At 37.6% G+C, this 27,842-nt stretch overlaps 3 protein-coding genes across 9 annotated transcripts; all 3 read left to right on the top strand.

The window, feature by feature from the left end:
• Positions 1-39: 39 nt before the first annotated feature.
• LOC137960372 (uncharacterized) lies at positions 40-8,992 on the top strand. Of its 4 annotated transcripts, none has more exons than XR_011114149.1 (3): positions 40-484; positions 6,672-6,835; positions 8,683-8,992. XR_011114149.1 is itself a non-coding variant. In XM_068807974.1 (3 exons), exons 1-3 carry the CDS (start codon positions 332-334, stop codon positions 8,869-8,871), a joined length of 519 nt encoding a protein of 172 aa, XP_068664075.1. In that variant the 5' UTR covers positions 40-331; the 3' UTR covers positions 8,872-8,992. The 4 variants fall into 4 exon arrangements, 2 of the variants coding, with proteins under 2 accessions (XP_068664075.1, XP_068664077.1); XM_068807974.1 differs by having other exon boundaries at positions 6,659-6,835; XM_068807976.1 differs by lacking the exon at positions 40-484 and adding an exon at positions 1,179-1,934 and having other exon boundaries at positions 6,659-6,835.
• A 616-nt stretch (positions 8,993-9,608) lies between these two features.
• LOC137959818 (aspartate carbamoyltransferase, chloroplastic-like) lies at positions 9,609-19,062 on the top strand. Of its 4 annotated transcripts, XM_068807184.1 has the most exons (7): positions 9,609-9,814; positions 11,761-11,842; positions 17,163-17,832; positions 17,909-18,048; positions 18,168-18,341; positions 18,433-18,669; positions 18,749-19,062. In XM_068807184.1, the coding sequence occupies exons 3-7, from the start codon at positions 17,271-17,273 to the stop codon at positions 18,854-18,856; spliced, it is 1,221 nt and encodes a 406-aa protein (XP_068663285.1). In that variant the 5' UTR covers positions 9,609-9,814; positions 11,761-11,842; positions 17,163-17,270; the 3' UTR covers positions 18,857-19,062. The 4 variants fall into 4 exon arrangements, with proteins under 4 accessions (XP_068663285.1, XP_068663289.1, XP_068663288.1 ...); XM_068807188.1 differs by lacking the exon at positions 11,761-11,842; XM_068807187.1 differs by lacking the exons at positions 9,609-9,814; positions 11,761-11,842 and adding an exon at positions 9,850-9,941.
• Positions 19,063-19,568: 506 nt separating this feature from the next.
• Positions 19,569-24,825, top strand: LOC137959073 (histone H3.3). Its single transcript, XM_068806357.1, has 5 exons — positions 19,569-19,745; positions 23,867-23,938; positions 24,028-24,104; positions 24,227-24,317; positions 24,412-24,825. The coding sequence occupies exons 2-5, from the start codon at positions 23,867-23,869 to the stop codon at positions 24,580-24,582; spliced, it is 411 nt and encodes a 136-aa protein (XP_068662458.1). The 5' UTR covers positions 19,569-19,745; the 3' UTR covers positions 24,583-24,825.
• Positions 24,826-27,842: the final 3,017 nt, after the last annotated feature.

Genomic DNA, 27,842 nt, shown 5'->3' with positions numbered 1-27,842 from the left:
TATTTATTAGTTATTTACTGCCTAGGAGATAGATTTCAGGACTCCAACCGCTGCTCGTTTGAGTGTTTCCGTCAAGTTTCCGAGACGGATGAAAAATTTAGTACACGATGAGGAAAGAGTAAAATAGAGGAAGAGTACTTGGTCCGTCGTCATTGGGTGTGTTTTTTCAGTCACTTTTGGTGTTTGATGGATTCTCTTCACTGTCTTTTTCGTATTCCCGGCCTTTTCTTCTCCCTCGTATACAGAATTTTGATTCTGAGAATCGCCGCAAAACCCATCAAGACAAGCAACCTTATCTTCCTCCGCAGATCAAAACTCAAAAAGCATTTATATGTTCGTTGAGGAAAACGTAGTTTTTCCCAAAGGTGTTTGTTGTTTTGTAGAGAGGAAATCTATAGTTTTCCATTTCAACAGTAAAATGGTTAGTCTTTTTTCGAGATTTTATGGTGGCAGAACCGGTCATCGAAGATCACAGAGTGCAAGTGTAAGCTAATTTTCTCCTTTTTCTTGTCTTTTGTTTCTAGATGACAACTACATGAATGCGCCAAGCTTTTTGCTTCTATTCTAAAAAAACAATGTTTTTCTTTTGGTGGTTATTTTAGGCAATTTGATGCTTTCATCTTAATTTACTTGCTTGAAGATATTTGTTTCCTTCGCGATCACTTTACTTTTGCATTAGCTTGTGCTGTTTTTTATTTATTCATAAGATTTCCCCTTTTGGGCCTCTTCAAGTCATTACGATCTCGTTTGTCTGTTTTCTCGGGTATTTTTATCTGTTTTCATTTTAAATGCATGGGATAACTTCCTTCTTTAATATATGGGTAATAGATTTGTTCTTGACTGACGTAACTCTGTTGTCTTATTTATTCCTCGACTGGATCTTCCCTTGATCGTCCTGTCAAGTTTGGAGTTTGGAAATTTCTTCTTTTCCGGTTTCATCTAGCTACCTGTTTCATAATATTATAGACCATATTTTTATTTCCTTCTTCTATTTTCCTTAGAGTACTGTTTGATATATGTTTGTGCTTTTGGATATCTGCGTTTTTTTTCCATTTCTATTTGCCTTTCAGTGTAGTTCTTGTTCTCTATCTTTTGTTTCTTCTTTTTAAGTAGAACGAAAGATCTCTTATATTTCACTTTTCTTTTCTTTCTTTTCATGGTTATCTACTGCAAAATTATCAAGCATAATTATTTCTGCTTATATGTTTACCCATCTGTTTATTTGAAACCTGTGTCTTTGTTTGTGATTATATGAGGTCTACAGTAAATTGTGTTGATATTTCTTCCCTTACGAAGAAATATAATCTTACCTTTTCAGTACATATTCTGTAATCTCTGTAATTACGTGATTGCCGTTAATCACTCAACTCTCCATGTATAGTTTGTAAAACGGCTATTTAAGCCGACGATGTGAATGAGAAAATATGAAAGAAATTGAAGTCGTATTCTTTAGTTGGTGTCAGAGTAGGAGAATCCTTCTCCTTCTCCTTCTCCTTCTCCTTCTCGTCGCCGAAGAACAGAGTGAAAGCTCTATCCCATAGTCTCTTCCGCATCCGAAGAATAGAGCTGCAACTCTGTCGCCGAAAAAAAAAAAAAAAAATAGGGCAGGTCTACTCTGTGAACGAAGAAGAGTTGTTTGCATTTCTCTTCGGCCATCTCTGTAACACAAAACCGCCGCCACCCGAATTCTTGAAATCCGCCGACAAATAGCCGTCGAACCACCTTCCAGCGATTGGCACCATCGTCACCGACGCAGAAGACGAAGAGCTGCACTAACGTCTTGAGCTCGCTTTATCTCCACCGTCGCCCCCACTCCGGCGGACCGTTCAGACTCCGACGACTGAAGCCGAGTCATTGCTCGGCCTTCTAGCATACCACCAGCCCGAACGGTCGCTGGCAAAGAAGAATCCGCACCATCGATGAAGAAGACGAAGGTACGAAATTTTTTTTTTTTGCTTCCGTTAACTTAGGTCCCACATTTTATTTTTCTGGCGGGTCGTGGAATCGGACCGGAAACAGAGTCCTAGACCACTTTTCGAACCGGACCGAAAACATATACCCAACCCGGGTCAAGCCATTGGCAGACCGGACTAGATCATATCTCGGACCGGATCAAAAAAAATTATTCAGAAAACAGACTAGACCAGTTCTTTGATCGGACCAAAATTAGAGACCCAAACTGGGTCAACCCAGTGAACATAAAGCGGACCGGACCAGTATTTTTTGGGTGATCATCACCGATCTACCGATCTTCTTGCATCATGTCGAAGGAATCAAAACCAGAGCGTATTTGTACTCACTGTGGTGAGACTCGGCATACAAAGTCAAGATGTTATGAACTTATTGGGTATCCAGAATGGTGGGATCCTACTAAAGCGCCTCGCAAACTGAACACTAAACCAAATTATCATGCATCCGTTGCCGTAGCAGAACCCTCCACCTCTGCTACATCTGGTAAAGTTCTTAATACTTCTACTCCTATTAGAAATAGTGAATGGATAATTGATTCTGGTGTTACTGATCATATGACCTTTGACAATCATCATGTTGAAAGTATGAAACCATCTGAACAACATATCGTATCTATAACAAATGGTACTCCCTCTCACGTTATTGGAGAAGGTTCCATCACCCTCATTGAAAATCTGAGTCTTGATTCTGTATTAGTTGTTCCAATCCTCAATCATAATTTATTATCAGTGGCTCAAATAACTCGCACTTTGTATTGTATTGTGATTTTTTGGCCTAACCATTGTGTGTTTAAGGACATTCGAACTCGGAAGACAATTGGTTATGGTACTAGAAGGGGGAAACTCTATTACCTTGATCTGAAGCCAGAAAGTTCTCATCAGTTAGCTCTAGCATTCTCCGTGAATAAATCTGCAGAAAATGAAATTTGGTTATGGCATAAAAGGTTGGGTCACTCATCTTTTGGTTATCTAAAGAAACTGTTTCCAAAACTATTTGCTAGATTATCTGTTTCTGATTTTAAGTGTGAGGTATGTGAATTGGCTAAAAGCCATCGTTTTCCATTCCAAATAAGCATGAATAGGAGTCCAACACCCTTTATGATTATCTACTCTGATGTGTGGGGTCTAACAAATATAGCATCTCTTAGTGATAAACGGTGGTTTGTTTCTTTTATTGATGATCACACCCGTATGACTTAGATTTGTTTAATGAAGTCAAAAAGCGAAGTTAGTTCGTTGTTCAAACAATTTCATAGAATGATAGTCACTCAGTATCATTCTACTATACAAACTCTTCGAAGTGACAATGGTGGAGAATTTGTGAATCAAAGTTTAAAAGAATATCTTGATGATCATGGTATTACTCATCAAACTACTTGTCCGTACACCCCTCAGCAAAATGGGGTTGCAGAGCGAAAGAACCGCCACCTTCTTGAGGTTGTTCGTGTTTTCTTGTTTGAAGCTCATATGTCGGCTAGTTACTGGGGTGAAACCATCACAACTGCAACTTACCTTATCAATTGAATACCCTCGAGTGTGTTACAATTTCAGACTCCCTTGAGTGTTCTTCATTAAACCATAAGTTCACCTGTTGGGCCGAATCTGCCACCTAGAGTTTTTGGGTGTGTAACCTTTGTTTAACTCCATAAGCTATTGAGAAATAAATTGGAACCCCGAGCTCTCAAGTGTGTCTTTGTTGGTTATGCTCAACATAAAAAAGGTTATCACTGTTATCATCCTCCCTCTCGCAAATTGTATGTCACTCTTGATGTGGTATTTCATGAAGATCACATGTATTATTTTACTCCCGAATATTCAATTCAGGGGGAGAATAGGATTGAATTGCAGACCCTTAATCATCATTTGGATATCTTGGATACTACAAGTGGTAAGTATTCAGATTACAGTAGTGAACATCAAAATGATACAAATGAGCATGATTCACAGGATGGAGATAGACAAGACCAGATGGAAGTGATGCAACCAGAGTCTCAACCGACAACTTCACAGGATGGAGATAGATAAGACCAGATGGAAGTGATGCAACCAGAGTCTCAACCGACATCTTCATAGGATGGAGACAAACAAGACCAAATGGAAGTAATGCAACCAGAGTCTCAGCCAACATCTTCCCCCCTTAATAATGTACCAATGAATCAATTGCCTTCTGAGTCCGAGCCCATGTTTGAGCCTCAGTTAAGTTCCGAAAAAACTCAACTAAGAGTGCTACCTCATCGAACCACAAGAGGAAAACCTAGAGTCAATTATGAACTTCTTCTCACCTCTAAATCTCAATATCCCATGCATAATTTTGTGTCTTATCATAGATTGTCAAAGGCAAATTAAGTATTTGTGAATCAATTATCTGCTATATCTATTCCTAATAGTGTGCAGGAAGCCTTGAAAGATCCTAAGTGGAAATAAGTTATGAATGAAGAAATGAGGTCCCTCCAAAAGAATTCAACTTGGGAAGTGGTTGACCTACCTGTAGGAAAGACACCAGTCGGATGCAGGTGGGTATTTACCATTAAATATAAAGCCGATGGCACCATTGAAAGGTTCAAAGCAAGGCTTGTCGCCAAAGGATATACTCAACCCTACAGGATCGATTATATGGAGACATTCACTCCGGTGGCCAAAATCAATACTGTTCGGATTCTACTCTCTCTGGCTGTGAATCTTGACTGACCCTTATATCAGTTTGATGTTAAAAATGCATTTTTGCATGGAGATCTCCAAGAAGAAGTATATATGGAATTACCTCCTGGATGTATTATGCAAAACAAAGAATGCAAACAAGTATGTAAACTGAGGAAATCCCTATATGGTTTTAAACAGTCCCCGAGGGCGTGGTTTGGAAGGTTCACAAATTTTATGAAATCTATCGGATACAAGCAAAACAACTCAGATCATACTCTCTTCCTGAAATATAACAAGGAGGCCATCACAATTCTTATTGTGTATGTTGATGATATGATAGTAATTGGGAATGATCCAGAAGAAAAGAAAGCATTGCAAAGTCATCTTGCTAGAGAGTTTGAAATAAAATATCTTGGCTATTTAAAATATTTTCTTGGTATCGAAGTGTCAAGATCCAAGGAGGGAGTTTTTTTTATCTCAACGAAAATATGCTTTGGATTTATTGAAGGAAACTGGTATGACAACATGTAGTCCAGTCAGTACTCCTATGGAAGAAAATTTGAAACTGGGAACACATTCAGATCAAGTCCCTGCTAACAAGGAACGTTATCAGAGACTACTTGGGAGGTTAATGTATCTTGCACATACCAGACCAGATTTAGCTTATGTATTAAGCGTAGTTAGTCAGTTTATGCACTCTCCAAGTGAAGAACATATGAATGTCGTCAACCGTATCTTGCGCTATTTGAAATCATTTCCAGGAAAAGGAATTTTGTTTAAAAAAGGAAGCGACTTGAAAATTGAAGGTTATACCGATGTTGATTGGGCTGGGTCAATAGAGGATCGACGATCTACATCCGGATACTTCACATTTGTTGGTGGAAATTTGGTTATTTGGAGAAGTAAGAAACAAGAGGTAGTGGCTAGATCGTCAGTTGAAGCCGAATACCGGGGAATGGCCAAGGCAATATGTGAATTATTATGGATAAAAAAATCTCATACAAGAACTACACATTGAGCAGGCAAGTCCTATGAAATTATACAGTGATAGTAAGGCAACATGTGATATTGCCCACAACCCAGTCCAACATGATAGAACTAAACACGTTGAAGTTGATAGACACTTTATTAAGGAAAAGCTAGAAGCAAGAATCATTGAAGTCCCTCATGTTCGGTCTCAAGATCAGTTTGCCGATGTGCTGACCAAGTCAGTGTCTTATCGAGCTTTTTACAATTGTTTCGACAAGTTGGGCATGAGTGATATCTATGCACCAACTTGAGGGGGAGTGTTGAGATTTCTTCCCTTACGAAGAAATATAATCTTACCTTTTCAGTACATATTCTGTAATCTCTGTAATTACGTGATTGCCTTTAATCACTCACTCCATGTATAGTTTGTAAAACGACTATTTAAGCCGACGATGTGAATGAGAAAATATGAAAGAAATTGAAATCGTTTTCTTTAGTAATTGTTTGTCATCCGCCTATGGTTACATCGCTCATTAAAGTTCTGATTTGTGTGATTTAAGAGTTTCTGAATTTCAATTCTTTGATCTTGTCATTTGTCTTTTTCATTCTTTTTTTTTGTCCTTTTAACTTTGACGATATTTTAACTTTTTTTCCTTAACTTTTTCTCCTTAACTTTTTCTTGCATTCAAGCAGTTGTCTGGTTTAATCATTTCATGATTGGTTTACTTCAAAATTAAATTAGTAATTGGGTTCTCGATTATCTTTTCAATCTGCTGTATGGCCTTGTAATCAAGTTTCTTCTAATTAAACTGATAGCACTAGCTTTCCAAATGTATTTTTGTGGCTCTTGAACTTTGAAAAGATTGTTAATTTATTAATGGGTTTTGCTGTTGAAGAGGTTATCTTCAGCTGTTTGTTGTGTCTTTTGATCTTATTTGTTTTCAGCCTCAATTACAGAAAGTATTTCCTTTAAGCTTCCCTTTTTGTGTCATTGAAAGCTTCGAAATGTTTTTCATTCTCATTCTTTGCAAGATGATACATTAGCCTTTGAAATATTCATGGCTGTGCTTATGGCACAGGATCCAAGGACAGAGGTTCCGCTGAATAGGGAAATAGGAGGTTCTGTTTTTGCTGCTACTGCTGCTAACTATGGGGTTGAACTAGCTGTGGACTTTAAGCCAGTTGAACACCCAGCGGAGCCATTTAGCAATGATCAACCAGTTACTTGTCCATTACCAGAGCCTTCTATTTTGAATGTAAGCACCACTTTTTACTTGACATCATTTTTATCTTTAGCTTTGACTTCCACTATGTTTTCATAATGAACTATATCTATTTAATTTTCATTGGCAAGTTTGATTTATATGTTTAAAGGTTCTGTTAGCCTCAAGGAAAGTTGAAAGAGGAAATGAATCATGTAGAGAAAGTGGTTAAAAAATGTGTTAGGGCACATGGAAAGTTTGGGTGGAATTTATATTACATAGAGAAAGCGAGTCACCTCATTAATGATTTTTTTTTAGAGATTATTTAAGTAAGAAGATGTAGGATAGAGTGGATAATGTTTATCTTTTGTCTCAAAAATAGATTTAGCATAAAAAGTTAAAGTATACCCACTTTCTGTTTTACAGTTTCCATTCACCCTCTCTAACACTGAAAAAACATATTCTTTATGAAAGTAGATTACCTTAGAATGAACTTTCATCATCTTTTTTGGAGGTGATCTACTTTGTCTGAACACTACCCTCCTTCCACAAAAAAAAATTAAAATGAAGAAAGAAACAATAGCAAAAAAATAAAAAAAACATAAAAATTATATTATTAGTGAGTAAATGAAATCTTTTTATTTTGTATTGTGTTAATTGAAATACATAATGTCTATGTGGGCATGCATTAGATTCTAAAAAAAACGACTACTTCTGTGTTCTATGGTCAACTCATGAATAATGACTAGATACTTTGGTCCCTTATTTTCGTTATATAAACTGATGGGGAAATCCATAGCTGGTGAAATTGAGATTTTATTTTTCCTTTTTACCTGCCATTAGATGATCTGCTTGTCCTAATTTTTTTTTTATTTCTTGCTTTCTCATCGAAGTTGTGAAGGTCTAGGTTAGTAGGTTAGTTTGTTCTTTGTTGGAATCTGTAGGAAGAAAAGAGATGAGAGACACAGGGTTTTCAGTCCCTTTTCCCCCACTTTTAATTAAAACAATTCAAAACTTACATCTATGTCTCTTCTACCATTAGATCCTAGGAAATGACTTTTTACATGAAACAACATCCTAGAAAATTAAGTAATCTTTAAACTCTAATTATACTTTTTGAACATCCTTTAATTTCAAAGTTCATTAGTAAACCACTATGATACAATAAAATTATTGTGACAACAAGAGAATTGCTTCCTGTATCCATCCGTAAGGTCGTGGAATACTTGTGTAGGCCATGCAATGTATTTTCCTCTGCAAAGGCTTTAACCGTTGGATTAGTGTATTAACAAAGAACTGGAACTGTGCAGCAGAAGATTTAGTGAGCCTGCTAGATGCATCCCTAATAACTAGAGAATGATTCTTTAACCATGATTTGCTTTCATTCTTTTTTTTGTCAAAACAAAAAAAATGTCTCACTTCATGCACAAGCCTTAATATAGTTTTGAATCACTTGCCCTATATAATCCTTTCACTTATCTACACATCTAAAAATTTGTGAAGTAATATACTCTGCCCTTTGTGAATGATCCAACTGGAACGGAAAATTTAAATGCTCACCAACTTCGTGTAATCTGTCCACTTACTATAAAATACTTAAAACTCACTAGTTGAAAACAATAGAGATGTGCTTTATCAGCCACAGAGGTTCATTTTGTGATCTGTTGGCAATGATTCATTGTTATGCTTAGATTTCCTATAAAGAAAAATGACATCTTTACATGGTTGTTTGCTATTCATCAAAGCTCTCCCAAGTTTCAGTTGTTCCAGCATAATTTTTATATGAAAGCAGTGTACCATGATTTGTGTTCGGTTATCTTTCATGGGTCTTACATTGAAAAATTCAAGCTTGCTTCCATATCTACTTAAAAGTAAAAGCATTCTGTCTTTCTGATGTTCAGGATGGAAGAATATGGAAGGAACGTCTCTCTGCATCTACTACAAGGAATAGGTCCGACTTGCAAGTTATGAAGGAAAGCACAGCTGGAGTAAAACTTCGTCCTAATCGTTTCTTATTACCATCATCTATCAGTGCCCCGGAGCATAATATCAGAGCGCTCCTTGAAGAATGTAATGTACCAATAGACTAGATGATATCTCCGCTGCTGTGTTATATTAGTTGTCCATGCTCTTTTTTATATTTGACGTGAATGACTGACTCTGAGGAGATGAAAAGGATGTGGTAGAAATCAAGGACTCCTTTGAACTTCATTTTCGACATAAGATTCTCTACCAGCCTGATCTGCTGCTGGTAACGGGTGCTGGGCCTAGATACGTAGAGGGAGAGCAATGACTTCCTTTCAGGAGTGATAACGAGACGTTTATAAAAGGAAATGAGCAGCCACTTCGCCGTCGAGCAGCTTGTATACAGGTCACAGTTCACGTTAAATGATTTGATCAGATTCTTCCTCCCTCTTTACTCCACTTCTGCAGTGTAGCAGGTGCGTAGCCCTGCGCTTCAACCTGAGAGCGGAATCAGTTTCTACTCCTAGGTTCGAGACATTGTCAATGAGGGTTGGAAAACAAAGAGGGTCGAGACAGAGGAGGATGGAGGGAACGTCGAAAGAGAGGAGGACGCAAAGAGCGACGAATTAGTGAGCGAAAGTGAATGAATTGGGTTAGCGTCGGAATTCACTTTCACACTTCTAGGTGCCGGTGAAAGTGAATGAACTAAGCTCATTAATTTGGATAAGTGAGAGATTGGAGGGATGTGAGTTTGGAAGATCTTATGAGTGCCTAAGTCCCCCTGTTTATGCGTTGATTGCCAACAACTGTTGCGTGACAAAGTTGCTCATGAATCAATAAATTTGTGACCATCCGTTATTATCCTAAAAATAAAACTAATGTTCTTGCAGGGAATTGATTTACGTTGGTAAAACGAGACACTGCTTTCTGACTCACCTTGTCAGAGAAATCTCAGCCGTCAAATGACGACAGGATCAAGGCAAATCGATCTGTTAGGGAGGGTTTTCTCTCTCGTGTTCACTGTTCATGGGTTTCGTCGACATGAAGAGGAGGAAAGTACAGTGAGAGGTAGGTGATGGTTTCCAGTTTCTACTCTCTTCAATTTTTACTTCTCCTTTTTTTTTTTTTTCTTTCTTGTTTTGCCTGTAGTTGTTTGTGATTTTGTATTTAACGTACCGCTTGGTGGAATTTGCAGGTAATTTGCCTTGGTTATCTGCATTTTCATATTTTTTCTGTTATGAAGTTAGAACTTCTAACGTTCTTCGCATTACAATATCACCATTTTTTTTGCGCCGCGCAAGAAGGGCCGGAAATCATCGGGCTTAATTTCCTCTTAACCTAATGTGGCCAGTGTTTACTGCCCTATATCTCTATGTCGATTTGGTATCACTCTTCTCTCTCTCTCTCTCGCATTCACACGCAAGAAGACGACAGACGAGAAGAAAATTTTCCCATTCTTATCTTCATCTATTTCCTCCTCTTTTTGAAAGCTGAGAACTCGTTCCGTCTCCCGGAAACCTCTATCTGAAAAATGAGAACTCGTTCTCTCTCCAGGAAACCTCTCTTTGAACGATAAGAACTTGTTCCCTCTCTCTGAAACATGAACCGTACCCACTGTTCACTCTCTTCCTGTTATTTTTCACTTCAGATGTTCCTTGGTAATTCTAGAACAGTTTCTCATTCTCCTCTTTACTTTTCTAATTTTAAAATGATTGGAACAAGTGGATAGTACTTATTGCTCTTGTAATGGTAGCTATATTCATCGGTTGGTGTCTAACCATATGTCATCGAGTGAAAAGTAATTTGTTTTTCCCACACCATTTTATTCACTTTGTAGCAGGTTGCCTGTAACTTTCTCTACTTTTTCCATTCTCTGTTGGGGTATAGTTTGTCTGTAACTTTCTCTACTTTTTCCATTCTCTGTTGGGGTATAGTTTGTCTGTAACTTTCTCTACTTTTTCCATTCTCTGTTGGGGTATAGTTTGTCTGTTTGCCCAATTTAATAAATTTTTCGATCTAGATCTGAAAGTAGTGCAGCTCGACTATGGTCCTCTTCCCATTCAATGGACAGTTGGTTATTTTGAACCAAACTGATATTTAGTTGCCCTTCTGGAATAACTTGATTTTGGCTGCTTTCTATTCACATTAACAATATATGGTTACTGGTATTAATGTAGATAAATTAAAAATCTTTCTTGAAGCTGAAAAACCTCCATGGTTTTACACCTATATTTTGATTTCCCTCGCATGCTATATTCTTTGTGGCCAGTCCTTATTGGGCTCCAAAACAATATACAAGTGATTAAGAAAAACAAAGAAGGAAAATGTAATAGACTAGAAAGAAGAAGGTGGAGGTCATCCAGATGAACCTTATCCCTTCGAGTGTCGACTGACATGTTTGCTGATCTAGAGCTAGCTTCTCATAACGTCAGTTTATCTGTGTTTCAATGTTTCTATTTCCTAGAAGGGCTTTGAGACATATCTTAGATATAAATTTTGGTCTACTGTCTTATGCAAAACTTATATTCCAGATAATGTCACTATAACCAAGCATATTTTTCCAAGAAGTACACTTAGCTTCTTTCGAACAGTCCTCTTTTTTTTTTTATGAATTCAGTCCCAGACCTCTCTCTCTCTCCCTCTCTTCTACCTTTGGGCATTAGACTTGAAAATTGAACCTAAAATAACCTTGTAAGAGCTGTCACGTGAAATAAAAGTGAAACCAGAAGATACTAAATCTATTGGAACTCTACTCTTTCTTTAGATGGATCATGATGGGTATTTTCTATTAGTGCTAAGGAGAATGAAAAATTATTCTTCTATATTTCTTGTCAAGTGAGATGAACTGGTCTTTAATTCTTATGGTACTAGAAGTGCTGATGTACAAAATCCAAGATTCCAAGAAGCCGTAAGTTGGTGGTTCAAGAATTAATTTTGACAGAACCCTAAAAAATACTTCAAGAACTGATTTAAAAAAAATGACTGCTGAACAATTTTCTTGTATTGTGGATCAGGCCTTTGGTTCAATCACGATGTGGGAGGGATTTTTATGTGAGGTCTTGGGTTCAAGCCTCACAAGGGGGTATGAGATATAGTGTACGTATGATTCCTTTTGCATTTGATTCCTTTTGCTTCTTTCACTTTCCATTGTTGTCCTTGTCTTGAGTGTCAATGCAATTGAACTTCCGACTGCACTTAGAGCTTTATCCTAGTTGAGTTCAAGCTATTCCAAAATTTAAATGAAAAGCTTTGAGGACTTTGCTTTGTTCTTTGGAGGTGGCCTGGATTGAAATATTTGACATTTTACTTATTGCCCCATTTGTTGTGGATGACTTTTAAGTCAAGTGCGGGAGCTTATAGTATTAAAACTCTCTTGTGATTAATTTTCTGCTCTTTCTAGGAAAGGGCACTAATTGCTGCTAAGAAAAACAAAATAGATTTCCAGGTAGTTTCCCATGAGAGCACTAATTATAATATTATTTATAAGTTCCCTAGAAACTCATAATCAAGAAATTTATATCCAGCTTTTCCTGGTATACATATTTCTATGCAGGGCACAAACAAGGCCTAAATATTAGTCTTTTGTGGCAACTGTAGTTTTGAAAAAAATTATTTGTTAGAAGTTCTCTGACAAGGCCTAGTAATAAAGATGGCGGTTTGGTTATTAAAATGCATCACCATAGCACCATTGGTGGTGAAGCCTAAATCTATTAAAACTAATTCACTTATAGAAGTTCACTTATAGTTTGAGCCATTGCCTAGTATTTTGCATATGCGCTAAACCAAGTCACATTTTCTACTTCTTATTCTTCCAGTAATTAAATTCCTCCCAACAACACAGTAACTAGTGGAGGACTTTCTGTCCGACTTAGGTCCCGCATATCAACATCTGAATATCGCATAATCTGCAAATGACCATGAGACTCATATAATAAGCCTTTGTCTGATGCTCCCTTCGCATACCTCAATATTCTATATGTAGCTTCTAAATGGATCTTTCTAGGGTTCTCCATGAATTGGCTAACTATGGTTACAACAAACAAGATGCCTGGGTGAGGTAGTGTGATATAAATCAATTTGTCCCCTAATCTCCTTTACATGGTCTTTGTCCTTGGGTATTGCACTCTCATCTGCATGAAGATTATGATTCACTGCTATGCGCGTCTTAACAACTTTGCTCCCAAAAGACCATATTCTTGTAATATATCTATATGCAGCTTCTTCTATGTCTAGATAACTCTTGTCTTACTCCTCGCCAAGTACTTGAGGGATCCCTAGTCCTTGGTTTGAAAAGGTCTTGCAAGGTGTACCTCTATTTCTTCAATACTCCTTGCATCACTTCTTGACAACATTATCTCATACACATACACAATCAACAACTCAAACTCTGGAGGACCTCTTTATAAAGAACAATGAGTTATCTAAATGACTTCTGGCAAAACCAAAGGACAACCAATTTGCTAAACTTATCAAATCAAGCCCTTGGGATCTGCTTGAAACAAGGCCTGACCCTTATTTATTGCCATAGAAATCAAAATCCGAAGAAATTTCAACCTTGCTACTATGAAAAGTCTCAAAGACATCTATGCTAAGGTTTGAGTGTAACCTTAGCCTGACTTTATACTTCTCGATGCACCCATCGGCCTTGTACTTCACAGTGTAAACCTTTGGCAGCACAATGGCAGCATCTTGAGGTGTATAACACAACGTCTAGGTGCCCCTATAAGTTAAGGCCCCCATTTCCACATCCATGGCTTGCTTCCATTTAAGAGACACAAAACATCTTACACCAAAGAAGGAATAATACAGAGGACAATGACAAGGTAAATGTCTTGAAGGAACCAGAGAAATAATGTAAAGAAACAAACTTGGAGATTGGATGTTTAGTACTGGTACAAAGACCCTTGCAAGAGGCAATGGGAAAATTCAAATCACTTACCTTAGGAGCCCCAAAAAAGGAGGCAATTGGCAAACTGGAGGAGAGGGATCTTTTGAAGGTGTCTTGGGATGTTTCCTGCACTTGGAACATGCAGTGGCCTTTGCTAGGTAGCATTGGACATAGTGCTCGGAACATTCTCCACCGAAATAGGGGCAGCAACATCCATTTCAAGTGGAGAAGGAATAGAAAACTTAACGTGGAAAAATAGGGAACATCTTCTAACAATGACATCAACAGATGCATAAGTTTTCCTTTTTTTTTCTTCAAAATATTACGTTTTCCTTGTTGAAAGACAATAACACTTGTATCCTTTAAGTATGAGAGTACCTAATGAAAACTCAGTTGACTGATCTTGGTGATAACTTATCATGAGACGGACCAAACACATACACATAACAAACTAAACCAAACACATGAGGATAAAGAGGAAACAAATCATTTGTGGGCCTAAGTTCTTGTAGCATTTCCCCCCCAGTATTGAGGAGAACATTGCCCTAATAAGATTTTGGAACCTTCATTAGCATGGTTTCTGCTACCTCTAACAAGTGGCAATTCTTCCTATCTATTGTCCTATTTTGCTACGGGGTATACATACAAGACAACTGATGGATAACACCATTGGCTATACAAAAAGAGTCAAAAATTTTGGGTGATAAACTCAAGTCTATTATCAGATTGAAGCACACCAAGTGAAGCATCAAATTAATTTTTTATTTTATTGTTAAAATTCAAGGATATATCATCTAATTCGGATTTCTTTTGTAGGAGATACACCTAAGTGGACCTACTAAAATCATTAATGAGAGAAACAAATACTAACAACCAAAGAAACTTAGGTTCTTGACAAAGGCCCCCTACGTTTGAATGGGCTACTACTAACAAAACTAGTACTTTTAGGACTCTGACTAGATGGGAATGATTCTCTATGGTGCTTCATGTGTTGACATGATTCACGTTGAAAAGATAAGGTAGAAGGCAAAGACGGAAACATCTAGAGTAACTTGGTTAGAGAGGGATGTCCTATTTGCAAGTGCCACCGGTAAGTAGAAACAAATGCTTGAAGAGCTTGAGAAGAATGCATCAATAAGCCTTCCAAGTGGTAAAACCCCTTCCTTCACTCTTTGAACCACACGCCCTCCTCATTTGGAGGTCCTGACACACACAGCGAGTGGGAAAAAATGTTATTGAACAATGCAAGGATTTATTAATTTGATTCACAGTTAACAAGTTCACATGAAAATTAGGTACAAATGAAGCGCACTCTAAAGACAAGAATGGATAGGTTGAATCATTGCTAAACAACAAGTTGGGAGTCATCAATAGGATGGGCGTGTTTGAAAGGGGATGAATGACTAAGAGAGCTAAACAACAAGGACAAACCTAACATGTTTGGGGATGTAGCAAAATCAATCACCCACGTAGAAGTAGGGGTCACATGGAAAACAAACATACTTGAGCTAGAGCTAGCCCACATATGTGGTAGATGATGTCAACTATCCCAATTTTTGTACTAGTTGAGAAAGCTCATCTAGGGCACCTGGGCATAGTACCTGCCTCATCATTGGTTGTAACCTCACAATCTTTTGGGATACTAGAATTAGCTCATACTGGTTTACTAAACTTGTCTAAGTGATTGTTGTCACTTCCTAGCACTCCTACCACCACCATGTTCAGAATCGTCTTGACCTCATCCTCACCATCCTTTTTCATGTCCACGAGGTGTCTCTGAACAACTTGGTGTAGGCTTAATATTGAGGACAACAACTTTTGTTCCCTCACTATCCTTGCTGCCTTTAGATAGCACAATAGTCTCTACTTGTACAACTTTGTTAAGTGCTTTCTTCAATTATGGTACATCATCATCCGCTAGTATTTGGGCCCCATTTGCATCATATTCAGGACCTAAGTATTCAAGGAGCTTGACCACATTGATCTGTCCTTCTTTTATACGAAGCTTCTTCTTATCAGTTGTGGAAGGATGATAGATAGTAATCTTTTTGTAAAATGCCTTGCAACTCACTAAAGTAATCAGTCATTATCTTATCTCCCCATATAGGTTGAAAAACCTTGCATAAAGTTCATAGATTCATGACAAACTACGCTTTTAATCATATATAGACACAAGAGAAACCCAGATCTCCTTAGCTGTCTCATAGTGCATAACTTGACTCCTAAATTTGGATTCTATGTTGTTTACTAACCAACACATAACCTGGTTTTATTTTGCCTCCCTGTCATTAATCATGGGAATAGGAGGATCATCCTTGAGATATTTAACATCTGAATAGCTTCTTAGTAGTAGTCTGAATAGTATCCTTCCCTTTAGAACTTCCAAACTCCTAATCAGTGTGATAAGTATCTTTAAATTGATTAAAAAAAAAAAAAATTGAAATCAATGTCACACAACTAACTGCTCAACAACACCTTGATTTGCTTGCGCAAACAAGGTGGGCCCCACACAATTTTGAATTAGGGCACTAGAATTTCAATTGAGAAACACTATCATGCAATTGCCTTAGTTGCAAAAATTGAACTCAGGAGGATGTAAAAAAGGGCTGATGTTATCCCGACGTATGATGATGCAGGGAGTTTGCACGTCTGGAAGACTTGCACAGGTATTGATTTGGGAGAAAAATGCCCAAACAATGCTCTAGGGTCACAAAAAGCACAGGTACTGATTTGGGTAAAAAATGCCCAAACAATGCTCTAGGGTCACAAAAAGCACAGGTACTGATTTGGGTAAAAAATGCCTAAACAATGCTCTAGGGTCACAAAAACCACATCAAACTGTTTAGTTGGCAGTAAAAACCATCAAACTTAGGGTTATGGCACGGTAGGTAAAGGAAAAATCCCTTTCTTGCAGAAGTTGTAGACTTAAAAGTAGGAGAAAAACTGGCTGAAAAGTCCCTGCAACTGGATCTTAGTGCTCTACTACCATGTAAAAGTTAGAAACTAAAAAGAGAGAGAAGATGGAAAGAGAGAGGAGAGAAAGAAAAAGAGTTGTGTGAGTTGCTGCACTCATTGAGAAGTCTGAAATGGACCTCTCCTGTATTTAAATATCACTAAGTGTAAAATAAGGTACATGGACACCAATACACTTAACTCCTTAAATCTCCCTAATTATATGACATAAAAACTGAAAATTGAACCATATAACTACCATATGAATGTATATAACTACCATATGAAGATAAATTCCTACTCTAGAGGGATAATACTAGTAAGGTAAAAGACTAAACTACCCTTATATATAATTCAAAACAATGCTTCAATGCGTTCTTATGCTTCATATTATTGTTCATTTCTCTAAAATGACATTACAAAAAAATTATATTTCAAGTTACTGCCAGAACCATTACTGCTTAGTTTTTCATGCACACTTGTTGCGGTTCATATTTTTTGGATCAAAGTCTTACACTTCTATTCCAAAACTTGAGATGTATACTAAGTTCACTGGTTGGGTTTGAAACGCTGCAGTTGTTCAGACTTAACAGCGAAGCTGTTACTGATTAGATCCCCTTCCTTGATTGCATCTCAAGTGGAAGCAAGTTTTGGAGTCTACATTGGTTGCAATAGTCTGAACCTATGGTTTTATCTACCCTGAGTTGTGGTTTACCTGTTTCCAAGGTTGGGAAACCTTCAGTGACCACATGGACCAGGAAGTGTCATCCAGCCACTTCATGCAGTTATGCAAGATTTCTATCTAAACATTTTCTGGTTGATAGCTCTCTGTATAGAAGTGCTTTTCCATCAGACCAACGTGGCTTGCTATGTATGGACTGGTTGGAAGAACGAGCTGAAAAAATATCTCTCAGACAGGGAATTCAATTTTTTTCCCTAGGTGCTGGAATTGCAACTTATTCTGTGGGAGAAAAATTTCAACTTGATGATGTAATTGAGGCTCAACAATTTGATAGGGATATTCTCAATGCAATATTTGGCGTGGCACAAGAAATGGAAAAGATAGAGAAAAACTCTTCCAAATGTCAAATTTTGAGGGGTTATCTTATGGCCACTCTTTTTTATGAGCCTTCAACTAGGACCAGATTGTCCTTTGAGTCAGCCATGAAAAGGTTGGGCGGAGAAGTTTTGACGACTGAAAATGCACGGGAATTTTCTTCTGCGGCAAAAGGAGAAACACTAGAAGGTATTGCTTTAATCTTTCTTAGTAGGTCCTACAAATTTATCTCTGCACTTTGTTTAAGTGTGCTTTTGACTTGTAGATACCATAAGAACTGTTGAAGGATACTCTGATATAATTGTCATGAGGCACTTTGAAAGTGGTGCTGCCAGAAGAGCTGCATCAACCGCAGGAATTCCTGTTATTAACGCTGGGGATGGTCCAGGCCAGCACCCTACACAGGTGAGGAATTCCTGGTTGCAGGATTTGTGAGAAACCCTTTATAGGATTCTTATTTTACATGATAGTGGAATATTCAACTGATGATGATTGATGGCAATGGATTTGAGTTGTATTTACAGGCTCTGTTGGATGTGTATACAATTGGAAGAGAGATAGGCAAATTGGACGGCATAAGTGTTGCTTTGGTGGGAGATCTGGCAAATGGCAGGACTGTTCGCTCATTAGCTTATCTGCTTGGGAAGTACCAAGATGTGAAATTTTACTTTGTGGCTCCTGATGTAGTCAAGATGAAGGTAATGTTTTCTTGAATGTTGTTGTCAAAAATGGTGCCTAGTGCAAGAAAAAACTGTTATGGCTCTTTGCCTTGTCTTTTTGAATTAATAGGATGATATCAAGGAATACCTCACATCTAAGGGGATTGAGTGGGAAGAAAGCACAGATCTGATGGAAGTGGCGTCTAAATGTGATGTTGTCTATCAAACCCGTATTCAACGCGAGAGATTTGGTGAGAGGATTGATCTTTATGAAGAAGCTCGAGGGAAGTACATTGTGGACCATAAACTGCTGAAAGCATTGCGGAAACATGCTGTAATTATGCATCCCCTTCCGAGGCTTGACGAGGTAAAACAACTAAGTTGCACTGAGTAAATCAACTTGTTTATGCATGTTATGCAAGTGTAGTTATTGTTTCATTTTGTAGATAACTGTGGATGTGGATGAGGATCCAAGAGCTGCATATTTCAGGCAAGCAAAGAATGGCCTGTACATTCGAATGGCTCTTCTGAAGCTTTTACTTCTCGGCTGGTAAGGTCAAGGTGTGGCGATCTTCAACGTGAAATTTCTGTCACTGCCATTTTTGTTTATTTATCAATGTTGGGCTGATCATGTAATTGTAATATCCAAGTGAAGTAGCAAGAGAAAGATATATGATATTCAGGCTTTTTTCACTTGCTGTTGTAATTTCTAATTGGGCTAGATTGTGGATCTTCATGCTTATTAGTGCAAAGTAGACAAACTAGCAACCCTTGTTTTTAGATTTTCCCACTAGAACCTAGGGTCTCTTTGGAACCTCAAGAAAGGAAAAGAAAATAAGAATTTTGACTATTATTATTTTTAAATATAGTTAGTGAAAATGAGATAATAATAAAAAAAATTAAATTATTTTTGAAAATAATAATAATTAAATTCTTATTTTTTTTCTTTTCTTGGGTTCCAAACAAACCCGTCCTGAAAATTATGTAGCAGGAATACAATTTCATGATAAAGATATATATTACATATTTTGGTAGAACTTTTTTATCGAAATTTTTTTGCCACTAAATTATTCCCTTTACCCGAAAAAAGAAATCGCTGATAAATATATTGCATATTTCAGGCTTAGCTGAATCTGTTAAGCTTGGGTTTGCCATTTAATTTGCCTTCTTTACACGACCCTTAAACCAATACTAATTGAACCTACTTCATGAGGTTAAATGTAGAACCCGCCTCGACCTAACCCTTAAAAGACTCTCTCAGTAGACGCTAGACAGCCAAAAGGCAAGTACTTGCCCAAGTTACATTTGAGTGGTCGTTAAGGAGCCAACTGAGAAATTTTAAATACAGCTTCTCAGACGATTTCAATTTCACCTTTTCTAGTTTCTTTCTCTCGTGCTGGTGGGTTTCGTTGTTACGAGGAAGAGGAAAGTCCAGTGAGACAGGTCGGTGGCCGATTCTGCTCGCTCTTGTGTTCCCATATTATTTTCATGCGCTTGTCAATTTGTATGATTTTGACATCAACCGGAGTTTTTGAGAATTTGGCCGGCTTCTGTGGATTTATTTTCTAGTTTGTCGAGCCTCCAAGGTTTCTAGGCTTGCAATTTTGTTTCTCTGGATTGTTCGTCTCCTGGAAAAGGAGGGTTGTGGGTGCACTTTACTTCTTTGTTTTTTTTGTTCTAGGCACTAAAATGTTGACCCAACAATGGGGAAAAGCTCAACGATCTCGAAGATGTACTCCTAGGTTTCCAGAAAATCATGCACACTTCTCCTTAAATTGCAACCGTATTGATCGTAAATGTTGCGTCTCATCTAGCTTCTTCTTTTTCCAAAAATTATTATTCGGAGCAAAACTTTTCGTTCCTCTGAAACAATTGTAATGTGCTGAAAGAAAATTTCATTTCAAATGACCAAAGTGTTCTCATTTAAATGGAACATTTGATTCTTTGTTCACTTTTAAAATGATTTTCATCTAGGGCTTTTATTGGCTAGTAGTGAATTGTTCCGATAGGCGTAGATCGATGTTTTTGCTACGAGTAATCGACTACGTCAGTTTTTTTATTATGGTTATTTCATCATTTCACTTATTATCTATCAATGTGACTATAGCATTTGTTTCATCTGTACTCTGGCATAGCCATTTGCTTCATAAACAGAAATTTTTTAAATACGATATGAAAAACTAGGTCACTCTAGTTGTTAAAGTTGCAAAATAAGTTTCATGTTCTTTTCTTCCATTAGTAGTGTTAGCCTTTTTATTATATTCTTGAATGGCGATTTCTGTGTGGTTTACCAAGAAATACATATTTTTCCTCATTTTTACCTTGAAATTGTGGTCATTAACTCTGTTCATGTGCTTCTGAGTTCTGAACTTTGTAAAGAGTATTTTATGAGCTTAATGCTTCTCTAACTTTCACTTTATTTTTGTTTTTTTTTCTCTTTTTTTTTTAAATTATCTTGTTCTCTCTGGAGTTGTTCTGCTGATTCTAATTCTCTGGTACGTTTCTTTGTTTTTGGGTTTTAAATCTATTGTTATGTGTAGCATTTTTGGTGATTTCTGCAATGTCTTCTCCTCAGAGTGTTGCCTGTGGTTTCCTTCTTTTTAACAACTTACTTGGCATTCTATAGTGCCTTGACTCTTTCTGGGGATGGATTTAGGGTAAAGTTTTCAGTTTCTCGGGGTAATGCTATTTTAGGGCTGGAAATTTTGTTTGACCTCTCTCGTCTACAGATATCTGGGGTTCTTGAATGTATTCTTCTTCTTCCCATGTGTTCCTGATATGAATCACTTCACTCTGTTCCTTGGCCATTTCTAGGCCATGTCAGCCAGCAGTCATGTGGATTGCCTGAGGCCCAGATTTCTGTCATGGCCTCTGGATTTGGGTAGTGAAAGGGAGAGATGGAGGGAGACAAATTTTTATCAGGCTAAAATATCCTATTTTTCCCTTCCAAAAACTCTTACCATTTTATGAGAAATGAAAGTTTGGCACTTTTTTTTATTTTTTTACGAAAAGCGAAAAAGATTTTGTTGAAGAACATGTATGAAAGATTCTGATATGATTCTCACAACAAGAATTCTCACAGACCATCAATTCATACGGAAAAGTTTTATAGGAGTCTCACAGAAAGGTGTTTCACAGAAGAACCTCAATTTAAAGGAGTTTTTGTTATATTATTCTTCTATTTATGTTTAATTATTTAATTGTATTAGGACTTATCTTTAAGTGTTTGACTTTGGGTGTAACTGGGACTTGGGTAGTTTAATTGTAATTTGATTCTACTTGTTTCCTCTATTATAAATAGAGGCTCATCATACTCGGTTATAATCAAGTCAATGAATTATTATTTTTCTCTAGAAATTCAACATAGTATCACAGCAAGGTCTGTAAATTGACAGTGTCAATCTATAGAGATGATGTGTTTCTCTCTCTTAATCAGGTTTTTAGTGTTTCTTTTTTTCTTGTTTCCCTAGTTAATTTATTTTTTTACAAGTTATAGTCAGGTTTTGTTTCTTCTGTCCTTTTGAGGTCTCCCCATTCCCATGTGCACCCATATTACAGATTTTCTAAGAGTTCATCGTCCTAAGTTCTTAACATATCACCTTTTTCCCCTTGTTGAGTTTTGGAAATCAAAGCTGACCCTTTTAGTTCCTATGTTCTCTTGATTCAATTCAATGTTTAAGCTTCCATCTGTTTCTGGTTCCTTAGTATCCATGACTGAATTACTATGACCGACACACTGTATCGCATCAATCTTTGCTTCCGGTTCTAGAGACTGGTCTTTTGACTTCTCAGCTTGCTCAGATTCCTCCGCTCGGTTTGGACCTCGGTTAAGTTTAAAATTTTCTTTCCTGAGAGAGTTCCAGAGGAGGAGGAGAATTGGCTGGAATGGATCTTCTGTGACTTAATCATTGTATCTGAATTTTGTGTTCCTTCTTGTTAAAATACAAGTCCAGGGGTATTTTGGCCATTATCCATTTTTTCTACATTACATTTTTCTCTTATAGTATGGCTATTAGATAGAGAATGTCTTATTTTATCTCTAGTTAAATTTTCATTCAATTTAGACATGTATTTTTAGGAGATGTAATTTTGAGTATTGAAGGGCATTTTTGTCTTTTGTAAGTTTTCACTTAAACCTTGATTATAAAGAAGCTGGACGGGTCTTTCTGGCTCGGATTCCAAGGCAGCAAAGCTGCTCCTCTTCTATTTTCCCCCCAAATTACATATTTTTCACTTCTAAATCCTCAACAAGAACAAGAAAATGCAAAGAGAACAAGAACAAGAATGCTAGGATAATTAAAAGAGTATGGAATTCAACAAACAACTTAAATCCTAATTATCTCTTGCAAGGCTGTCTGCAACGAAATTGGCACTACAAGGTGTGAAGATAAGTAATGTAGAGGGGCTTGGCCAAATCGGAAGCTTCTTCCATTTGGGCCAGCAGCCTCCAAGGTGGGTTGACATGATTCCTTTACCAGAAATTACAATGGATGAGACTTCTACCTTTTGTCGTGGCGCTGAAATGGTCACGAGCCTGGCGTGATACCATGATACTAAGAATTGCCATCTCATTGGGGGCCAACATCTGTGGAATTTTCCCCTCATGGTTATGGAGCATGACTGAAACCTGTAGGCCCTCAATTTCCTTTAGGATTCCCGTTAAACTTAAGCTTCACCAAGCAGTGCGTGTGTGTGTGTGTGTGTGTGTGGTGGTGAGTGGGTGGGGGTGGTGCATGGTGTTGAGAATCTAAGGAGAGATAGTCAATGACCGAGAAGGATGGAGAGTAGCAATCTGGGCCCTGTTTTCTCTGATGTATGTACTTCTGTAATTAGAGAATTCCTTATAAGTGAGGACCCATGAGTGGTTGAGCTGGATAACACTTTCCAAAACCTTAGTTGAAGTCTCATCCTAGCTATAAAAGACCTGATTGTTGGCAACACAGCAAGAAGAGTTTTCCAAAGAGTTTTTCCGTATTTCTAGTTGACTGAACACATTGATGAATGAGGCCAGTGAAGGTGGCAGGAAAACATGTGCTGATATTGAAAATCTGCAACATGCAACTCCAAACGTGTGAAGTAAATGGGCAGGAGAAAAAAGATGATCAACTGTTTTGTCAACCTTCTCATATGGCCTGCTACTAGAGCTGATTGTCTTTATGCCTCTTTTGTGTAACTTATCTGAAGTAAGAATTTTGTTTTGATAGCACACCAACTAAAGAAGAGAGTTTTTTGGAGGTCCTAATGGTTTCCGACTCAGACCTGCAAGAAAAAATAACAAAAAAATTCTGACAATTGCAATCTAAATATAGTAACCCTGTCTTTTCAATTTTCTTTTGGAGACTCTTTTGTAACCATTGTTTTCTTAAATTGCTTTGAAGAAATTGTATTTTGTAAGCAAAGATATTTCCTTTATTTGGTTGAGTAACACAAAAGAAGTTTGTATGGAGGCTTTTATTGTGTTTTTGTTTTATGGTTGAGCATGTCACGACACTCCAGATGAAAATGAAGTTGGTTAACCTGCACACGCTTTAAGTGTTCTTGAAAGGGGAATTTTCTGTTTGTAGATGGCCCGTACCAAGCAGACTGCTCGTAAGTCAACTGGAGGAAAGGCTCCAAGGAAGCAACTTGCAACAAAGGTTCCTCTTCTCTTTTCAAACATGTCCTTGGTATGTATGGTAGATTTATTTTGAGGAGAAAATGATCTTATTCAATGATTGCCTTTCAGGCGGCTCGTAAATCTGCGCCAACAACTGGAGGTGTCAAGAAGCCGCACAGATACCGTCCTGGAACAGTCGCTCTTCGGTATTTCGCTTTTGTTCATCCTTAGTTTGTGACAGTTTGATTAATGATAGACATAAAATAAGTTCTTTTTCTTAAAGAGCAATAAAGGTCACCAACTTTTTTTTTTATCCACTGGGTTGCAGTGAAATTCGAAAATACCAGAAGAGCACCGAGCTCCTCATCAGAAAATTACCATTCCAGAGGTTGGTTCGTGAAATTGCTCAGGATTTCAAGGTGATGGATGTGCATGGTTTATTTCCCTCCTTGTTTGGGTTTACGAAGTCATTGTTCAATTGCTAACTTGTTACATCCATCATGGCGTTTGCAGACTGATCTGCGGTTCCAGAGCCATGCAGTCCTTGCCTTGCAGGAGGCTGCAGAGGCCTACCTGGTGGGTCTGTTTGAGGACACCAACCTGTGTGCGATCCATGCAAAGCGGGTGACTATAATGCCTAAAGATATTCAGCTGGCTAGAAGGATCCGCGGCGAGAGAGCTTGATTTCTTAATCTCTTTTCAAGTCTCTTCCTTTGACGTGGGATATTTATATCCAAGGGCAGTGATATTTATGTTGAGGTACAACGTTAAGTTTATTTGGTGAAAACCATGCGTAGGGTGGACCAGGTTTCTTATGTTAACATTGTAATATACTTTGTCATGGTCTGGTTTTTGTGCAATGGTTAGCTTTTGTTTTTAAGACGTTTTCTATTCTCTAACAATAACAGATAAGCTGCGTCTTCTTGATGTCCAACTCTGTCCAAGTCCAAGTCAATGCTTTGATGTTGTGAGACCAACATCTAAGACCTGAAAATGAGCTCTGTTAATCAAGGAAATAACGATATATGGCACGACCTTCATTGACAGCTTTCTACATTATCTACCTTCAAGCACAATTGGACAACTTCCCTAAAATCATCTAGTTTCAGACTGCAAACAGCATAGTTGTGCCAGCAAGAGACTCTTTAAAGACTTTGCTTGCTTCTGAACTTCATCACTGTAATCTTTTATCTTCACTGGCATATCTGCAGCCTGAAATATAAACAGAAGCAATATCAAATCTTCACCAATAGACAAAAGAGAGGGATTTTGAACTACCTTGCAAAATCTTTTGGCAGCTTGCCAATATTTCCCACTCTTGAAGAATTTGTTGCCTTCTTCTTTATTCTTTTCAGAAGCCTCAACCCTCTCTAGACTATCCATCTCAAATGGTTCTTTCTCCTGTGAAATTAGAAGAAGTATATCAAACAAACCATTATTCATATCTCACTGGGGTTGATCAGCTAATGCAGCCTTTTCTCCCTTCAGAACTATCACTAACACTGGGAATAAGTGACCCGAATCTAATCAATTAGAGAGAGATTGAAATTCATGCCAGATGAATTCATCAACATTACCATCTTTGATGTAAAATTAAAATCCTCCCACAGAAGATGTAGCAACAATATATCCATTTTAATAATTAATCATTTTAATATTTCTAATATTTTATATAGAATAACTTATGATATAAAATAATCCATTTTCACATCAATTATTTTATTCTTTTAAAACGGTATCATTGTTAATAATTTTTATTTTTATTAATTTCGTATCCATAAGTATTATTTATTTATAAATAATAAATTATCATTTCCAGATTTATTTTAATAATATTATTAAATTATACTGTATAATTAAAATTATTTTAAACTAAAATAATACTAATTGAACTTTCTTATTTCACTCTCCAAAGGAAAAAGAGGGGAAGGAGGAAAGAAGGGGGGAAAAGAAAGAAAAAGGAAGAAGAGAGGAAAGGAAAAATAAAAAAAGAAGGAAATAAACTCATTTTTACAGTTTCTAAGTTTATTTTGACGATAAAGTCTGTTATTGTTATCACCGGTCAACTCATGGTCAAACTAGGAATTCACTTGCCAAATTACATTACGACTTTCATTCTGGGAAAGGAATTCGATGGGCAGTCTTGCTTTTTCATCCCTTCAAAGCCTCCTGCTCCTCCTCTTCACTCCATTAATTCTTCCTTTCTCTCAACCCTCTTCACTCCACTAAATCTTCGCTCTTCTCTTCCCGTCAATATTATGAATTCTCAAATCATGTCGTCGGAGCTCCCCTTTTACTCGTACGACATCAATCTGGAATCAACACCATCCGCGGTTGATAAACTGGAGTTGCTCATTAGAGTCGACGAGAAAGTTCTACTGGAAGTGGAGTGGTTCGGTGAAATCGGTGAGTGGGAGATAACTGCAAACTCTCATTCATCCGAGTCGGGAAACCGCTCCCAGACCTGCTCCCTCGATCTTGACGAGGTGCATATGCCTGTATCTTTGGATGCCTTCGTTGCTTGCATGCTTTATGAAGTCGGTATCTGCTCGGAATGCTTGGAGGATCTGAAGCTACTGATTACCTCCTTCATCCGCAGCAAGATGCAAGAACAGACCTCTGGTGACGTTCGTCGTGGGTTAACTGTTCTCACCAGCATAGAGGAGAAGTGGACGTTCAGAATGATGGACGATGAGGAAGTGGACGGAGCTTCCGGAAGTCCATCAATGGCCCTAGAGAGTACTCTAGTGAAAAGGGAGATTTGCGCTGGAATGGATTCAGAAGACAGCTGCCCGATATGCTTGAGCGAGTTTTCCGTCGATGAAGAAATTGGTCGAACGCCGTGCGGGCATATTTTCCATCCAGAATGCGTGGGCAGGTGGTTGAATCGTAGCAGTTCTTGCCCACTGTGTCGTTCCCAAATTATCAGCTGATCATTCGACGCGATTCCTTCAATTTTCATCATCCCTCTTCGATTGTCTTAAGCAGATCCTCTCTGTGATTAGCACAGCATCTGTTATGTATGAATTACCAATTGGTTTTATGTAAATTTTGTAAGCAATTTGCCTTTTCTTTGTCTTTCTTTCGAAAATCATAGATAAAATCGCAATTAGCGTAATTTGTGAATTTTTTTTTATAAAAACAATATCATTAGAGTCAACTAATGGTTAAATCAATTGAGCAGAGCTGAAATACAGTCCAGACCCATTACCTCTGCAGGTGACTGAGTCAGTTTTTCTATCGTTGTCTGAACTCTGTTTCCCATCTTCTCCATCACTCCCACTGGGTACTCATAAATTTTGTTTTCTCTTCGCATTGACCGGCCGGTTCATTCTGATATCATGTCGTTGTCGTTCGGGCGTGGCGTATCATCTGGGATCAACCCCATGCACGGACAAGAAAGTGAAAGTCCACGAGAAACTTCTAGTCGACTTTATCCTCCAACAAGTATGGAGACTATCACACCGCTTAAAGACTTGGCAGAACATCTTTAACCAAGGGTCAACGTAGAAAATACTCATGTCACGTACCCAAATAATACCAAACATCCTGCATCCAAATCTCTGTTTAGGGGATGAAGCAACTCGAGATTAGATATCAAGTCATGAATTGAGTTAAATGCGCCCATGTGGAGTATCAGTTTGTTGACTCACGATTCAGTTTCACTCGGTAAAGTTTTCAAATATGACACTTAATGGTGTGATCACCGTCCACGTAGATTTGTAAACAAAAAATATGGTGTTAGATTAAGTTACACACATACTAGAAGCAGGACCTGAAAATTACTCCACAAGCTTAATGAACGGAATGGACTATTTTTTTCGCAACTATCATTGGAAAGAAATTTTCAAATAGAAACAAGCATCACTCCTCACTGTAGAAATCTCATTCACAAGGAACATCAAGATAGTATCTCCACGGTAATTTCTCATCTGAAGCTGAAA

The sequence above is a fragment of the Aristolochia californica genome, unplaced genomic scaffold (genome assembly GCF_029961685.1).
Source record: "Aristolochia californica isolate CCGP_79_NKW_82.1479 unplaced genomic scaffold, dmAriCali1.0.hap1 SCAF_3, whole genome shotgun sequence".
Taxonomy (NCBI): domain Eukaryota; kingdom Viridiplantae; phylum Streptophyta; class Magnoliopsida; order Piperales; family Aristolochiaceae; genus Aristolochia; species Aristolochia californica.
Note: the sequence above shows the minus strand (reverse complement) of the source record. Positions and strands in the feature narration are given on the sequence as shown.

Bases quoted from the DNA above. Each gene is read 5' to 3' on its own strand.
- LOC137960372 (XM_068807974.1), top strand. From the start codon at position 332: ATGTTCGTTGAGGAAAACGTAGTTTTTCCCAAAGGTGTTTGTTGTTTT. The intron at 485-6,658 runs GTAAGCTAATTT...CTTATGGCACAG, and splicing joins GAAGATCACAGAGTGCAAGT to GATCCAAGGACAGAGGTTCC. The intron at 6,836-8,682 runs GTAAGCACCACT...TCTGATGTTCAG, and splicing joins CAGAGCCTTCTATTTTGAAT to GATGGAAGAATATGGAAGGA.
- LOC137959073 (XM_068806357.1), top strand. From the start codon at position 23,867: ATGGCCCGTACCAAGCAGACTGCTCGTAAGTCAACTGGAGGAAAGGCT. The intron at 24,105-24,226 runs GTATTTCGCTTT...ACTGGGTTGCAG, and splicing joins CCTGGAACAGTCGCTCTTCG to TGAAATTCGAAAATACCAGA. The intron at 24,318-24,411 runs GTGATGGATGTG...TGGCGTTTGCAG, and splicing joins AAATTGCTCAGGATTTCAAG to ACTGATCTGCGGTTCCAGAG.
- LOC137959818 (XM_068807188.1), top strand. From the start codon at position 17,271: ATGGTTTTATCTACCCTGAGTTGTGGTTTACCTGTTTCCAAGGTTGGG. The intron at 17,833-17,908 runs GTATTGCTTTAA...TTTGACTTGTAG, and splicing joins AAAAGGAGAAACACTAGAAG to ATACCATAAGAACTGTTGAA. The intron at 18,342-18,432 runs GTAATGTTTTCT...TTGAATTAATAG, and splicing joins CTGATGTAGTCAAGATGAAG to GATGATATCAAGGAATACCT.